Source organism: Mycteria americana, chromosome 1 (assembly GCF_035582795.1).
Source record: "Mycteria americana isolate JAX WOST 10 ecotype Jacksonville Zoo and Gardens chromosome 1, USCA_MyAme_1.0, whole genome shotgun sequence".
In the NCBI taxonomy this organism is placed as follows: Eukaryota; Metazoa; Chordata; class Aves; order Ciconiiformes; family Ciconiidae; genus Mycteria; species Mycteria americana.
In genome coordinates this window covers 164,722,776-164,735,290 of record NC_134365.1, presented here as the reverse complement: position 1 = coordinate 164,735,290, position 12,515 = coordinate 164,722,776, and the positions used below count along the sequence as shown (strand labels likewise).

At 45.5% G+C, this 12,515-nt stretch overlaps 1 protein-coding gene across 4 annotated transcripts in view; it reads right to left on the bottom strand.

Moving 5' to 3' along the window:
• The window catches only part of ABCC4 (ATP binding cassette subfamily C member 4 (PEL blood group)), a 156,799-nt gene extending 145,889 nt beyond the window's left edge, over positions 1–10,910 (bottom strand). For 2 of the 4 annotated variants that reach the window (XM_075526823.1, XM_075526816.1), the window contains exon 1: positions 10,681–10,910. In XM_075526823.1, coding sequence (XP_075382938.1) covers positions 10,681–10,754 — 74 coding nt within the window. In that variant the 5' untranslated portion in view covers positions 10,755–10,910. The remainder of the gene's footprint in view (positions 1–10,680) is intronic. The other 2 variants (XM_075526808.1, XM_075526797.1) reach the window with 2 other exon arrangements.
• Positions 10,911–12,515: the final 1,605 nt, after the last annotated feature.

Sequence of the window (12,515 nt, the reverse complement as noted above, 5' to 3'; positions counted from 1 at the left end):
TGTTACTCTGTAGAACACCATTCCTTTACTTACATTTCTCAAAACATGGTGAAAAACCACAACCAGACCTCAGGAAGAACAATGCTTCTGCTGAGGGCGACTGCTCTATCCTGATGTCAGTTCGATTCAGCACTAGAGCCAACAGCAGCAGAATGCGTTGACCACAGCCGTAGTGCAGCCCACTTGCAAAGATGAAAGATAATGGTCTCAGGTCTACAGGATTGCTAGAGTGATCTAGCTTATCCTTTGGCCTTAAACTCTCCAAAACACATGCTGATGATACACCCACCTCCACTGAGTTCTTACAGTTTGTAGCAAATCCCTTCTGTACCCCCATCTACACACCGATCAAGTACTGTACGCGCTATGAGACTGAATTTCCAAATTATGTAGTAGATGGAGATAATAGTGCAGGGTAAAAACTGACAAAAATCCCAAGGTTTTCAGACTATTAGTTCCAGTGAGACCTAGCGCAAATTCAGGACTTCTCACATTTTTCCATTAGTTAAAACCATAATTTTGAAAACAGTAAAATATTGCACTACAACCTCTATTTTAACATTAAAGAAGGTAAGGAAAACCAATCCAAAGTATGCAGAAAACTATGATAATTCATTTTGTGACTCATTTATTAATGGACAACATGGCAAAGACTCAGCACAAGTCCACATGTTTCTGTAGGGTTAGGAAAAAAAAATGCATAAAAAGAAAAAAAATTTAAAAATCACCCATTGTTGAGCTTTCTGACTACTCTCCCCCAAAATACTGATCTTCAAGAGGTACTGCTATGGAGGTCTTCAGAGTAGAAAAGCTTTTAACAGCATGTTGTGTTACTGTAGGCTATACTTGAAGACCTTTAGAAGAAGGTTAAAAATTTTTATTTTCTAATTACGCTTAGTCCTTGAAGAGGTTTTAGCCCAAGAATGAGGCTTTCTATTTGTCCACTGCAAATTCCCAGCACAACAAGAACAGTTCAAGTTTCACCATCTCACTGATGTGTCCTGAACTTCACACTGGAAGGTCTACTTTCAGACAGATGACTTAGCAGATGTTCATCTTCAGCCATTAAAGTAAAAATTTCCACCAGGATGCCACGTGCAGATTACGCCCCATGGAATTCTCTGCACTTAGAGCAGAATTGAGACCAACCTATTTCACACATCCTGCTGTTACTTGAGTCACACACTCATAACACGCAAACAAACTAGGCCCTTCTATTGCCTGAAGGCTCAGTTAAAGAGTGCTGTAAGAGAACTGTTAAAGGAAGCTGGCAAGTAAGGCAATGGCCTACCTAAAGAACATTCCTGAAACCTCAACTTAGCCATAAAGGAAGACTACTTGTTAGAGTGGTATGTCTTTCGTCCAGAGATCAGCTAACACCGATCGCTTCAAGGGGGGGATAAAAAAAAGCCCACAGAAAATTAGAATTTGTTATGAACACAGAAACTGTGCAAGCTGCATTATTCTTTAATAAACAAGCTAAAATAATAAACAAAAATTAAGATTACCTAGAGACACAGAGGAAATACATAGACAGTGATGGAAACTACTACTCTTATCCCAAGAATGAACATAAAATGGACTCACTACCAATCTCTTGCCTGAAGAAAGAAGCAGCATGGTGTGGAGGAAAGACTCATACCTCAGTCCCACATTTCTATATTTCCTTCTGAAGCAGCTGTTCAACTTAAATAAAAATAGTACCCCTTAGTCGTCATCATCTCTTTCCCGAAGCACCTTCCTGTTTGCTAAGAATTTTGGATAATTATTTGGTTCTTACACATCACCTCATTTTAGTCACTCTTTCAAAACACAGGGTTCACATGATGCCTTTCAAAGAGCTTAGCCCAAATTTTTGTAGCATGAACTACACATAAAAATGCGAATATCTGGAAGAATCCTAAGTACCTTGTGTTCTGCTGGGAATGCCTCTGTTCTATCAAGGCGATTAGCTGATCAAAGACATCAGTCTGGAAAGAAGCCCAGAATTAGTCCCTGTTACTGCCAGAATACTGATGTCACTAGGAATAAAGATTAAAAAATAAAAAAATCACTCTGTAACCTGGTGCAAACCCAAGAGATAGCCAGCTGCAAAACAGTAACTCACTGCTCTGACCCCAAAAAGCTTTCCACCTCTACAGCAGTACCTTGGGCACTGATAAAAAAAGAAAGTGATTCATCTCTGAACCAGCAGATACACAAAGACCACAATATAAACATTCACTTCCTGCATTTCCCTACTCCTGGGCCCCGACATTACACGCTCTGTGACATTACAACACAGGCAACCAGCTACAATTTACTTGGTTGTTCAGGGAAGTGCAATTTTTACCAGCTGTAACTAGAGCAACTCCACCAGGATTCTGGGAAGCCTCTAAGGTCTGCAGAAAAAGCTAAGAAGCACAGTTTTTTCTTACCCTCGTAAGAGAAGTGATACCTCAAGGGGAGGTCTCGAGCCATCCCCTTCTTCATGGGGACGGCAGGTAAGAGAATCAGGCCTTGCTATCCAAAAGGCAGGGTCATTACACAATCAGAATACTCATGCTACTCTGTTTCATACATGAAATGTAATTTCCTAAATGAGAAAGCTTTTAAAATAAGTTTGCCAGCATCCCAAAAGAATTTCCTTTCAGCCAAGGAAGAAATACATTATAGATAGTTAGATTAAACTACTAGCAGTGTCCAGCTCAACAGGTTCATGAACCCAGGGATGGGACCTGCTATATCTCTGGATTTATATCATGTCCTGCTTGCAAACGCTCAAAAAAGTACCATTCTCACACTGCAGAGCAGGTTTGGAGAGCTTTCCAGAAACCCATGCAATATATTACAAGTTCTTCATGAACTGAGAAAGTTTGTCACAAAACATCAGCCACGAAGCATTTGCAATTACATTACAAAGCTGACAAATAAAAAATGTCCCAAGACCAAAGGATGTGTCTGTCGGAGCCCTGGGCGCACCCACAAGCTTCCATTGCCCTGACCAGCCCCCCAACAGTTACATCAGGGTCGGTCACTAACATACTACAGTACGTTCCTCTACAAGTGCAAAATTTTGCTCTCACCAGTTTCACAAAAGCCCTCACTTTATCACTGGCCAAATCAGAAAAAATCAGACTACATGGACTACTTTTCTAATTAGAAAAAACTTTTCTTTTTGTCCTTCTTTATTTGTAATTATAGGCAGAAGTTTAACTTCTACTTAATTTTACAGCACCCAGTCAGAGCCACATCCGGTATACTCTCATCAACTAATTCCTTAAGGAGGTGGTTTATGAACTGCATTTTCCCCATTCCTCTTAAGCCTATTTGTGCATTACATTACAAGCATCATCTGTTTACACTCAATGTCCAGTTATTTTTCAACAGTTGCACAGGAGAGTCTTTGTTTACTCAAATTCTTCCATAGCACTAGGATTTCATCTCCTTGAGCTGCTTGGAGGCACTACTTCAACTACTAAGCTGCAAAATAACACGTATTTCTTTCTCTTTAATCACCTACTTAAGAGCTGGGGTTTTTTGTAAAATACATGGGGTTTCCTCACAGGACCTTTTGATTATAAATCCACATTGCTTATCCTCCATGACTCACCTCAGGTGCCTACCTGCTTTGTTGTACTCTTCCATTACCCACCTTCATGACCTGAAGTTCTATACCAGCAGCGCAAATCAAACACTGCTGTGTGCTTGCCCTCAGTCCAGAGGAGCACTGTTGGCATGGGATGTACAGACAGAAGGACACACAGAGACAGCCTCCAGTGCTATTTTGCAAGAATTCAGAAATATCACGTTTTGTAGGCATCGTGATTTTTTTTTTTTACCTATCTCTATTTCACATGCTCACCCATTCTCTTCAGCAAGCTGCCTTTTCCCACTTCCCCTTACCAAGGCAGTCATCTACAATTAATAAAGTAAACAGATTAAGTTCTGTATTCCTTCAGATGCTTTTCAACTGGTGTTTTGGTTGCAACTTCCCTCCCCAGCTTACTGCAACTTAAACAGTAGATTTCCTCATTGCTTACAGTAGGAAAAAACAGGAATACAATGAAATTACTTCAAAGCCATATTAACTCAAAAACACCCTTCAGGCTTCCAGTTCCAATGCCAGACTGTATTAAACTTTGATAATCAGCTTCATCTCATCTTCCATGCTGTTGCTTTTTCACAGCACAGTGTAAGCAGCTAAGATGCTGAACATCCACTTTCTGATGCTAATGGTAACTCAATTGGTATTTGATTGCACTTATTGAGGGCTATTTTCACGCTGTTCGTCTACACTGGTATGAAATATTTGATTACTCTAACATACTTTCTGATATTCCAGATGGGAAGAAGTACAAACAGGGTGAGGGGAGGCGGGGGGGAGGGGGGGGAGCGTACTGCATCTAAGATTTTCTGCAGAGCCTGGAAGCAGGGAATGGAGGAGCGGCATCACCTGTACCTGTGGCATGACTATTATTAAAATATTGATTCCAAACCCAGCATCCACGTGCCAAGAAGAATATCCAAAATACCAAAGATTTGATGCAAAGGTCTGAAGATTATGCCTTATAACAATAAATTTTAGCACAAGCTATTTATTGAAGTAGGGCCTAAGTAGTTACATAGAGCAAAGGGAAGAGAGTTCTTCAATTTCGCAGAAAAGAATTGGTCATCCGAACAAGTTTCTAATCTCAGGTTAGATAACTACTGAAACAAGTTAGTTGGAGTGGACAGTTTCTTCATCACTTGAAAAATGCAGCTAAAAACTGTTATAGCTCACATACATGTTTAATAGAAAAAAGCAACCAACAACAAAAAAAAAGGCTCAAACCCTGAAACCAAAGTTACACAGAAAGTCTAGTTGAACACAATGGTCTCCGATTTCAATTCCAAAAAGAAAATGCAAATGCTGAAACCTAACAGTAGCAATTTCTGAATTAACATCCTTTCTGGCAAGCAATGGAAATAGGAAGAATTAAAATCACCTGTAAGTTCACACTGCTATTACAAGTGGCTGGGTGCCAGGGATACAAAAAAAAATAGATGATTGGTCTTATTAACCTTCCACTCCCAAAATCTAATTGTGTTATCTCCCTCCTCCACTCTACATAAGGCCTTGAAGAATCTCCTAGAAATGCGGGGAAAAAAATGATTTTTGGAAAAAAAGAAAAAAACAACAGCACAACATACTCCTAATTTTGAAGTTCCGCAGGAATTGTAAGAGGGACATTTTCTCTCATAAATGATACAGCATGCTTTACATAGGGCATTCCAAATAGCCTCAGAGTTTTGTTATAGTCAAACAGTTTATCTAATTGCATATCTAAGCAGATATTTACCGAAGATGTTCCTATAGTTTATACACACTTGCCGTAGTCAATATAATCTATGTAGCACTCTTTACCCATGTATTTTAACTTCTGTAGCTCATAAATGATGATTTTCAAACAATATTTTCTTCTGCATATCACAGCTATCTTGCAATGAAACAAGCAAAACTTAACAAATGAATGCAGTAGTTCGAGAGACTGAATGATTCAAATTTGACTACAGGATATTAATATCTGATAAACAAACAAACAAGGCATTATCTTTAAAAAAAGTTCTATGTGTGATCCTTGGTCTTCTTTCAATCAGTAGGAAAAAGGAAGCCAAAGATTGAAGAATGATTTCATTCTCTGGCTATTGAAAATGTGTTTTCTGTTTATCTATATTGAAGATGCTTACATATTTCTTTAGTTTCTTACGGTACCACAATCATCTTGCACCAATAAGTCAATAAATGAACTAAAAATTAGCTACCTCAGAGCTCTTTATAAAAAGTGGCATCTGTTAGGAGTCATCACCATCACCAATTTCAGGCATTGCCAGTGGGAATTCACTAGATGCCAGGCAAGATCCCAGGCAAATCGCAAAGCCTGACGCTGCTTGATATTTTCATTTGTTACCTGAAGTAAACATAAAATCCTCACAGGCAAATCTATTCACTGACACAGTGAGGAACATGGATCAGTTGTGACGGTGGCCCTGCTGGACTCTGGCTGGAACTTCCAGGAAAGGCGATGAATTCTTTGCCTAACTTCTTTCAATGCAAGGCAAGATATGCTTTTGAAGAGAGCCAAGTCACAGGACTAAAATGCAGGTGACACTTAGGCCTACAGAGAAGTCCAACTAAATCAGTCAGTGACCCTTCTGATTCTAAGCTATGGGGTGAGAGAGGAGGAAGAAGTTAAGGAAAGCATGTAGTTATTCACACTGCTACAAGAGAGGTGCATGACATGACTCTGGTCAGACAAACAGCTACATACTGTGTAGCTGTACAGACATACAGCTACATACATCACTAAAAATCTTGGGACTTACATAACTGTGCTTACCCCATCCTGTTCACGCTTAAATCCACAGGTAAAGATTTTTTTTTCTCTTCTCCCACTGCACTGCAAGTCCGAGCAGCGAAGAAGACTTAGTGGTTTTGTCACTTTCCATAAACCACATGCTTAGTAAGCCAAGAACAATGCTGTCAGACACCAACAGGTAATGATAAACCAATCACTTATTCTTTGGAATCATAACTGTGCAGATGCCTCGGAGCAAGTTTTCAGTTCATGTTTTAATGCTGTTATTGTAATGGCAATTGCCACATGTCAAGTGATGATGTAAAAAGGCATTCAGCCTTAGGATGCTGACAGTGTCCAGTGCTCCAAAGGAAACGAGGACTTGTCATAGGCACAGCGAGTCTGTGACAGATAAGTAATTACTATTATTATTAAAAATAAATTATACATATATAAAATTTAGCAGGACTTTAATTTCTTTTACTTCTCTGAACAAAAACACCAGATACCCTTTCCAGGGTGTTCCAGCTTGCCCTCCTTCTCATGTTATTAATGGGCCAAAAGTTATCCAGTCTTTTAAAAATGTAATCATAGCACTTTCCACTGAAGTGGATTTGATGCCTGAACAACAGAGTGCATAAAAATTCAACTGCTGTATAGCTAGAACATTGATAAATCAACGGAGCAAATGCTATAAACAAATAAAAATACACCTGCTACTTAATGAACATGCAAGCTCAAAGATGGGTTAATAGTTAGAAGAGAGAAATACTCTTACCGTGTACAGTTATTAATTTAATAATCCCCAGCCCCCACAGCAGAAAAAAAGATGTAAAAAGACTATTCTCAACTGCATAAAGTATGGAGTATAAGGCTTTTTAAACTCAAAACACTTTCTACAATGGAATAGCTGCTTAAACATTAAAAAACACTGGACTGAATTCTCTCTTTCTTGGGCAGACCTGAAAAAGAAAGCAAATCCTCCTATCCATCCTTCAAAGCCCTCACTCTCACCAGCAAGCTGAGCCAGCAATAAATTAAAAAAAAAAAAAAAAAACCAACAAAATACAGATGAAGTAAATCAGAAATATACCTGAGCGCTCCTAACTCTGTAACTGAACTACCAGCCAGAGCTTACAGAAGTTTGGTGAGCATGGGAACTTGTGCCTCTGAAGGACAGTAGTTACAGCAATAACTGGAACATCCAGAACAACAATATGGGCTTTGATAATCCTATGTTAATATAGATAATTCAGTGAGAGATATGGAAAACAAGAATATTTTGCAACTGCCCTGATCTTCATATTTCTGCCATAAATAGTTTTTTATTGTTTTAACATCCAGACTAACATTACACAAGGGATGCATTATAAAAATAACATTATTCACACACAATCCAGATGCTCCTCTTTCCCATGAATGTACTACTAGAGCATTTAATGTTCATCAAGCTCATACTTGTCAAACTCACAACCCAAAAGCATGAAGACAAGCTTTGAACAGCACGAGAAGAATGTGTCTTCAGCCTACACACTCATTACCTTAGTTTTATAATTCAATGAAAACATGACTTCTTTTCTCCTGTGAGTTTGATCCTGTTTCTGCCAGGCAATAATTTTAGCTTTTCTTCTGCAGCACTGGCAACAAATGAGAGGGTGCTTCCTTACAATGGCGAAATTGCTCACTTTTGGAGCAAAATATAAATAAAATCAAAATAAGAAGGACCCTTTCCCAGCTACCTGCAATGCCCTACTTTCTACCCCCATTGACAACAAGCACCCAACACCTGGGATGTGGAGAGCAGGCCAGGCACACGCGAGCAACCGCATGGTAGTAGTTGCCACTACTCCCAGGACAGCCCTCCTCAAGCACTGTTTCTCCACTTCTCCAGCTGAAAACATCTCAGAACATCCTGTGTGAGACAGCAGTTAACATGAAGCAGTGCTGAAGCAGTATTCACAAAGCTGTCTGTCAGATGCTATACGCTTTGCAGAAAGGAAGAACAATTCTTAAAGCTACCCTTAAAGTTAGCTTTATAGCTAATGAAGGGTGTTTTAATACTTCCTTGATTTTATGTAAAACAGTATTAACTTACAGAAAAGTGACAGCCCCTGCTTATTCAATTTAAGCCACTGCAGACATAATTTCAGCTGAAATTTTCACTAAGAAAATACTAATGCTTTCTGACTAGTAAGTAACAAGGATATACTGGTATTTTTCATGATCACATGCAGCACAGGTAAGAGAAGAGACTTTAAAAGGGTATTTCCACTACTGTGAATTATACTGCTACGAAAGCCTGAAAAACAGTACATAGGGCAACTTATAAAGCTTTTCATACCCCACTAAACCCTTTTTCAAAGCACAAGCACTACAGTTGTACACTACCATCTGACTGCAAAGCATGAAGTCCCAGTCGATCTTTGCACTTTCAGCAGGCCTGTCACCCCACAAGCACAGATTCCCACCTACTCTTCCCTTTGCACAATGAGAACCTTCAAACATGTTTGGGGTAAAAGGAACCTTTCAGGTGCTTGCCTAAAACTTGGGAAATTTAAGGTACTTCGTTGTTGCTGTTGAACACAATTGCTATACATGGAGATCGATATAAAAGACCTAAAAAAAGGACGATAGGAGCAGACGGAAAGCTAGCTATGAGCACTGCACGCTTCCTTTTTCACGTCTAGCTGGGTTGTTTTTGGCAGAACTACCAGTAACACCACAAGAACCTGGCAAGGGAAAGGGAACAGACCAGAAGCAGCCCTGGAATGCTACACGGCCAACAGAGGTTCATCCCATTCTGTCTGGATTTCCTAGCAAAGCTGTTTCCAACACGGGCACCCCTGGTGTCAAAGAAGAAATTACAGTCAAAATGCTGGACACAGGGAGTTCTGCGCAAGCATACAACCTCCTTCCTCCCCCCCTCCACCCCCCCCTTTTTTTCTTTCTTTCTTTTTGCACAGAGTACCTCTGAGGACATATCCTTGACTGAAAATTTGTTTAGCTAAAATTTGTCGGGGCTGTTAAAATCCCCCTACCTTCCAGAAGGGATTCCTGCACCTGTTTACAGTTGCTTATAGGATCAAAGAGGTTTTACTGGCATTTCAGAGTCTTCCAAAAAAACAGCCTCACGTGCCATGCCCTCTCTTCCTTCCCCCTCCTCCACCACATAACACAGCGTGTGCGCCCTGGCTCAGGCTACAGTAAGGGGAAGCAGAATAAGTGGCACCCCCGTAACTGCTCTCTTCCGATGGGGATCTGCTAGGACAGGCAAGCTTGATGCTCTCCCATTTCACTTTGCACGTCTTTTCCTATTCTATTTCAAAGCAACTAAACTGTTGAGTTGTAATTCCTCACTGCTTTGAGTAATTATGTATACCCACGCCAAGGTCCCCACTAATAAGAGAACAAGCACTAACTTTGGACTAGTAGTCATCTAGTCCCATAAAAGTCTGTGGCGACCCTGCCTTCGCTCTGTGACACCCTAAGCCCCCCCAGAGTCAAGGCAGCTGGCTGCAGCTGAAGCGTGGATGAGAGCAGCCAGGCTGGTGCCCAGCCATCCCTTACACTGGGAAACTCCCACGCAGCTATGCAGTGCAGAAACCACCTCATTCACGGAGGGGGAAAGCCCCACGCCGAAACCGAGATTAGCAAGCCTTGCCGAGATGAGCAATACCTGGCCGCGATCCGTTATGCAAGCGGAGAAGCAGAACAATGCCGGGGAGCAGCCCTGCACCCGGTCGCGGGCCGGGGGACCCGGGCGAGGAGGCAGAGGACGCTCCCGCCCTCCCCCGAGCCACCGAGGGACTCAAACATGTGCTCGAAGGGGGCGACGGGGCCGTGCTCGGCGCCGACCGCCCGGCTGAGAGCTGCCCTGTCCGAGGCGGGCAGGCGCCCGGCCGGGCTGTCCCCAGACCGCGGCCGGGGCATTACCGCCCGGCGCTGGCTGCCGGGTTCACCTGAGGAGACCTCGCCCCGCCTCGCCGGGCTTCCCGCAGCCACCTGCGTGTGAGGGGCTGCCCCGGCCGGCAGGGCTGACACGCCGGGCCCGCGGGGGCGGGCGGCAGGTCGGGGCCGAGCCGCGGCTGCAGAGTCACTGCCGGCAGCTGACGGAGGAGCGCGGGCACCGCCGGCCGCCGCCTCCCATACCCCCTCCCGGGAGCCGCGCTGAAGTGCGAGCCGGGCGGCCCTTAGCAGGGGCTCAGCATCCCCCCGCCGCCGGCCGGGCCCCGCAGCCGAGCGGCCAGGCGCGGTGCGGCGAGGCGAGGCGAGCGGCGCCTTCCCCGCCGGCGGGCGCCCCGGGGCCGCACCTCGCGGCGCCGCTGCCCTCCCCCCCTGCCCTCGCCCTCGCCCGGGCGCTCACCAGAAGAAGAGCCGGGAGCAGAGGTTGGCATCCCGCAGCGGGTTGGGCTTCTCCTCGCGGGGCACCGCTTCCATGCCGCCCGCCGCGCCAACCCGCCCGCCCAGCGGCAGCCAGGGCGCAGGACCAGAGGCGAGCTCCCACCGCGGCAGCCGCCGCCGCTTTGCCGCCGGCCGGCGCTGTTTCCGGGAGAGCCGGCACCCCCGCCTCGTCCCTCCTTCCCGCCGCAGGACGCCTCCTGCCGGCCCGGCTCCCCCGCGGCGCCCGTCCCAGGGCGGAGGCTGAGGCGCCGGGCGGCCCCGGAGGCCGCGCCGGGGCGGGAGCCGCCCCTCAGCCGCCCGGCGGCGCTGCCGCGCCTCCCCCGGCGGGGCCCAGGGCCGCGCTGCCGCGTTCCCCGCGGGAGGGAAGCGGGAGAAGCCCAGGCGCCCGCTGGTCACCTCAGCGCGGCCCGGGCCTCCGGCCGGGGGGAGGCGGCCGCCGGGGCCGGGGGTGGTCCGCTCTTCTCCCGCTGGTTCCTCGCTTGCGTGCGCCCCTCGCTGATGGAAAGCATCTCCTCGGTGCACGCAGCACCAGGTCAGGGGCGAGTCCAGCTTAATGGGAGCAAACCCCGCCAGAGACGCTTGCTTTCACCTCTCCTTTCTAGGTATTGCAGATACTTCCATGAACAAAAAGACTCCTCGTCGACTTTCCAGCTTGGGCATGGGACCTGAAATAAGGGTCTGTGTTCAGGATGGCACAGTTGCTGTGGCACTCAGGGCGCTGGAGGTGAGCCAGACACGGGTCTGAGTCCACAGACCCTCAGTGCTATCTGTACCTCAGGATAATTACGTTTAGGAGACTTCGGTGGTACAAAGTAAAGTAGTTATTTAATTCCAGGAGATGGTGCATCACAGAAATCTTTGAAGCAATTCTCAAAAGTTCAGCAAGCGATCACCATACTCCTCTCCAGTACTGCCACTGTGGCCTACCACAAAAAGAGTAGAGGAAACTGCAAGAGACCTAAGAAAACAGGAATGTGGGACATGTATCTGAAGTGACCAAAGAACTATTCATCTCCATGAAAAAATAATTGGCAGAATGGCTCCCTGCCACGCTGTTATTTCTCTGCAGTCTCAGAGTCACAGGATGGTTGAGGTTGGAAGGGACCTCTGGAGGTCAGCTGGTCCAACCTTCCTGCTCAAGCAGGCACACCTAGAGCTGGTTGCCCAGGACCATGTCCAGATTGCTTTCGAATATCTCTCTAAGGAGGGATTCCACAACCTCCCTGGGCAACCTGTGCCAGTGCTTGGTCACCCTCACAGTGAAAAAGTGCTTCCTGATGTTCAGAGGGAACCTCCTGTGTTTCAGGTTGTGCCCATTGCCTCTGGTCCTGTCACTGGGCACCACTGAGCAGAGCCTGGCTGTGTCCTCTTTGCGCCCTCCCTTCAGGTATTTGTACACATTGATGAGATCCCCCTGAGCCTTCTCTTCTCCAGGCTGAACAGTTCCAGCTCTCTCAGCCTTTCTCCTTAAGAGAGATGCTCCTGTGCCTTCATCATCTTCGTGGCCCTTTGCTGGACTCTCTCCAGTATGTCCATGTCTCTCTTGTACTGGGGAGCCCAGAACTGGACACAGCACTCCAGGTGTGGCCTCACCAGTGCTGAGCAGAGGGGAAGGATCCCCTCCCTCGACCTGCTGGCAACACTCCCCCTAATGCAGCCCAGGATACCATTGGCCTTCTTTGCTGCAAGGGCACAATACTGGCTCATATTCAACCTGGTGTCCAGGACCCCCAGGTCTTTTTCTGCCAAGCTGCTTTCCAGCTGATTGGCTCCCAGCCTGTGCTGGTGCCTGGGGTC